The sequence below is a fragment of the Miscanthus floridulus genome, chromosome 8 (assembly GCF_019320115.1).
Source record: "Miscanthus floridulus cultivar M001 chromosome 8, ASM1932011v1, whole genome shotgun sequence".
NCBI classification, from domain to species: Eukaryota; Viridiplantae; Streptophyta; class Magnoliopsida; order Poales; family Poaceae; genus Miscanthus; species Miscanthus floridulus.
In genome coordinates this window covers 68,679,814-68,683,709 of record NC_089587.1, presented here as the reverse complement: position 1 = coordinate 68,683,709, position 3,896 = coordinate 68,679,814, and the positions used below count along the sequence as shown (strand labels likewise).

The window sequence follows — 3,896 nt, the reverse complement described above, 5'->3', positions numbered from 1 at the left end:
GTGACTCCAAAGTGACGGATGATGTCAAGGAAGAACAACACAGCTTGCTCGGACTTGATCGTGGAGATTGGTCGAGCCTCTATCCACTTCGTAAACTTGTCTACAGCGACAAGCAAATGCTTATAGCCCCTGGGCGCCCTCTTAAGAGGTCCGACCAGATCGAGCCCTCAGATCATGAATGGCCACATGATGGGGATAGTTTGGAGTGCTTGGGCCAGTAGGTGTGTCTGCCGAGCGTATTATTGACATCCTTCATAGGTGCGCACAATCTATTCAGCGTCGGCTACTACGGTCGGCCAGTAGAAGCCTTATCGGAATGCGTTTTTGACCAGGGTCCTAGGTGCGGCATGGTGCCCGTAGACCCCACCGTGGGTATCACTCAGCAATCACTTCTCTTGTTTGATGGGGATGTAGCGCTGTAGGATCCCAGTGTGGCTTCACCTATAGAGCTCGCCCTCCATAATGACAAAGGACTTGGAAGGACGCGTGAGCCACTGAGCCTCCATTTTTTCCATCGGCAGTGCCTCACGGAGGAGGTAGTCGAGGTAAGGCGTCCTCTAGTCGGCCAGAGGGTCAAGCTTTGTCACTGGATCCTCATCAAGCTCCATGACTCTAGGGTCAGATGGAGCCGACAACTGGTTAGCCCTCAAGCCTAGGGCAGGTGGCCCATCATTGGTCTGTTCTGGCTCCTCATAGTGGACCAAGGGCTTGTACTGATCTATGGTGAAGACGCCCATCGACACTAGCTCTTGGCCAAACGCCGTTTTTGCTAGCGTATCGGCTGCCTTGTTGAGATGCCTCGGGGTGTGATTGAGCTCAAGACCATCGAACTTGTCCTCCAGCTAGCAGACTTCTCGGCAATACACAGCCATCTTGATGTTGTGGCAGCTTGGTTCCTTCATGACTTGGTCAATGACTAGGTAGGAGTTGCCCCAGATGTCAAGCTGTCGGATCCCAACTCGATGGCGATGCGTAGGTCGTTAATGAGTGCCTCATACTTAACCACATTATTGGAGGAGGGGAAATGGATGTGAACCATGTACCTCATGCGTACCCCAAGGGACAAAACGAAGACCAACCCTGCGTTAGCGCCTTTCTTCATCAGCAATCCATTGAAGTACATCGTCCAATGCTCTTGGTCGATGACTGCTGGCGACATTTGGATCTCAGTCCAATCTGCAACGAAATCAGGCAGTACTTGGGACTTGATGGCCGTCTAGGGGGCATATGAAATGCCTTGACCCATCAGCTCGAGTGCCCACTTCATGATTCTTCCCATGGCATCCTGGTTTTGGATGACCTCACCAAGAGGGAAGGATGTCACGACCATCACCAGATGCGACTTGAAGTAGTGACACAACTTTCTCTTAGCGATAAGGACGGCGTACAGGAGCTTCTGGATTTGGGGGTAGCGGGTCTTAGAATCGTACAAGACCTCACTAATAAAGTACATGGGACACTATATTTTGAGGGTGTGTCCCTCTTCTTCTCGCTCTACCACCAGGGCGGCGCTGACCACTTGTAGAGCAATGTAGAGCAGAAGAGGTTCCCCATCGTTTGGGGGACCAGGATTAGGGCCTTTGTCAGGAGCTGCTTGACCTTGTCAAGTGCCTCCTAGGCCTCGAGCATCCATTCGAAGTGGCCGGCCTTCTTCAGAAGCCGATAGAGGGGGACCTCGTTCGCCGAGGCGCGAGATAAAGCGGCTGAGTGCAGCGAGGCACCCGGTAACTCGTTGTACACCCTTTATGTTCTAAATTGGGCCCATCCTCATGATGGCTAAGATCTTCTCTAGGTTGGCTTCGATGCCATGCTTGGAGACAACAAAACCCAATAGCATACCCCTTGGGACCCCTAAAATTCACTTCTCGGGGTTGAGTTTGATGCTGTTTGCTTAGAGTTTCACGAAGGACTGCTCTAGGTCGGCTACGACCTGGTTAGCCTATTTGGATTTGACCACGATGTCATTCACGTAGGCCTCAACAGTCTGCCCGATGACATCCCCGAAACACTTGAGCATGCAATGTTGGTACATAGCCCCTGTGTTCTTTAGGCCGAATGGTATTGTGATGTAGCAGAATGATCCGAATGGGGTGCTGAAAGACGTCACGAGCTGGTCAGACTCTTTCATCATGATTTGATGGTACCCGGAGTACACATCAAGGAAGAAAAGGGTTTCACACCCTAAGGTCGAGTCGACTACTTGGTCTATGCATGGCAAAGTAAAGGATCCTTTAGACACGCTTTGTTAAGACCCATGTAGTCAACGCACATTCTCCATGTCCCACTCTTTTTTCGTAAAAGAATGGGATTGGCTAACCGCTTGGGGTGGTATACCTCCTTGATGAACCTGACCGCCAAAAGCTTTGCAATCTCCTCACCAATGGCATTGCATTTTTCCTTGTCAAAGCGTTGCTTCACTGGCTTGGAGCCTGGCCTGATCTTCAAGGCATGCTCAGCAACTTCTCTTGGAATGCCTGGCATGTCCGAGGGTCTCCGTGCAAAGATGTCTCTGTTGGCACGGAGGAAGTCGGCAAGCGTGCTTTCCTATTCGGAGGAAAGCGTGGTGCCAATGCACACCACTTTGCCCTCGGAGCCGCTGGTGTCTATGAGGACCTCCTTGGCGCCCTCTACAGGCTCAAAAGACACGACCGTCAACTTGAGGTCGAGTGCTTCTTCGGTGACCTCCTCCTTGATGGTCGCAAGCTCTTTGGAGGCGACAATTGCCATGGCGTGTTCGCAACATTCGACCTCACACTCGTAGGCGCACTGGAAGGAGGTGCCAATCTTGATGACCCCGCATAGACCCAACATCTTCAATTCAGATAGGTATAGTTGGGGATGGCCATGAACTTTGTGTAGCATGGACGTCCATAGATGGCGTGGTAGGTCCTGTGGAACCCAACCACCTCAAAGGTAAGGGTCTCCGTCCTATAATTGGTTGAATTCCTAAAGGTGATGGGCAAATCAATCTGCCCAAGTGGCACGGCCTGCTTTCTAGGTACGATGCTGTGGAAAGGTGCCCCGATCGGTCGGACGAGCGATCGGTCGATGCCCATGGCGTCGAGCATTTCAGCGTACATGATGTTGAGGTTGCTGCCTCCATCCATCAACATCTTGGTGGGCAGCTTCATGCCGATGATCGAGTTGACCATGAGTGGATATCTTCCTGGCTGTAGGTCGCTTTCTAGGTGGTCGATCTGATCAAAGGCTATGGTAGACTCTGACCATTGGAGGAAGGTAGGCTCGACCGGCTCAACCGTATAGACCTTGCGGCGTGCAAACTTCTAGCGGTGCTTAGAGTCATAGGCCGCCGACCCTCCAAAGATCATGAGGTAGCCATCTAGCATCAAAAATCCACTGTCCTTCCCCTCGGCATCGTTTGTGGCTGGCTTGGGCTCCTTCTTGTGTTCCTCCTTGTTGGAGCCTCCGGACAAGAATCACTTCATGAGGACGTAGTCCTTGTATAGGTGCTTGATGGGGAAAGCATGGTTCAGGCATGGCCCTTCGAGCATCTTCTCGAAGTGGTCTAAGGTACTCTCGATGGGCTTCTGACCCCCCTTGCGGTTGGCGGTGGCCATGAGCGAGCCCTTGCACTACCACTTGTTCTTCTTCTTGTTGGGGCAGTTGGAGGCGCCTTTGCTGGCGTCCTCATCCTGCTTTGCCTTGCCTTTGAGGCGGTAAAAAAATGCCCCGACCACCTCCTCTCCCAAGGCATGGCTGGTGGTGATGTCGAGGAGCTCCTTAGTGGTTCGTGAGCCCTTACATCCCAGCTTGTGAACTAGGGACTCATTGGTGGTTCCAGACAGGAAAGCTCCTTTGACGTCGGCATCGACGACGTTGGGCAGATCATTGCACTACCGGGAGAAGCACTAGATGTACCCACGAAGAGTTTTCCC

The 3,896-nt window shown here is 52.3% G+C and overlaps 1 protein-coding gene across 1 annotated transcript; it reads right to left on the bottom strand.

Annotated features, from left to right (window-relative positions):
* Positions 1 to 2,544: 2,544 nt before the first annotated feature.
* Positions 2,545 to 3,152, bottom strand: LOC136469311 (uncharacterized). Its single transcript, XM_066467548.1, has 2 exons — positions 2,907 to 3,152; positions 2,545 to 2,811 (listed from the first exon to the last, which is right to left on the bottom strand). Exons 1-2 carry the CDS (start codon positions 3,150 to 3,152, stop codon positions 2,545 to 2,547), a joined length of 513 nt encoding a protein of 170 aa, XP_066323645.1.
* Positions 3,153 to 3,896: the final 744 nt, after the last annotated feature.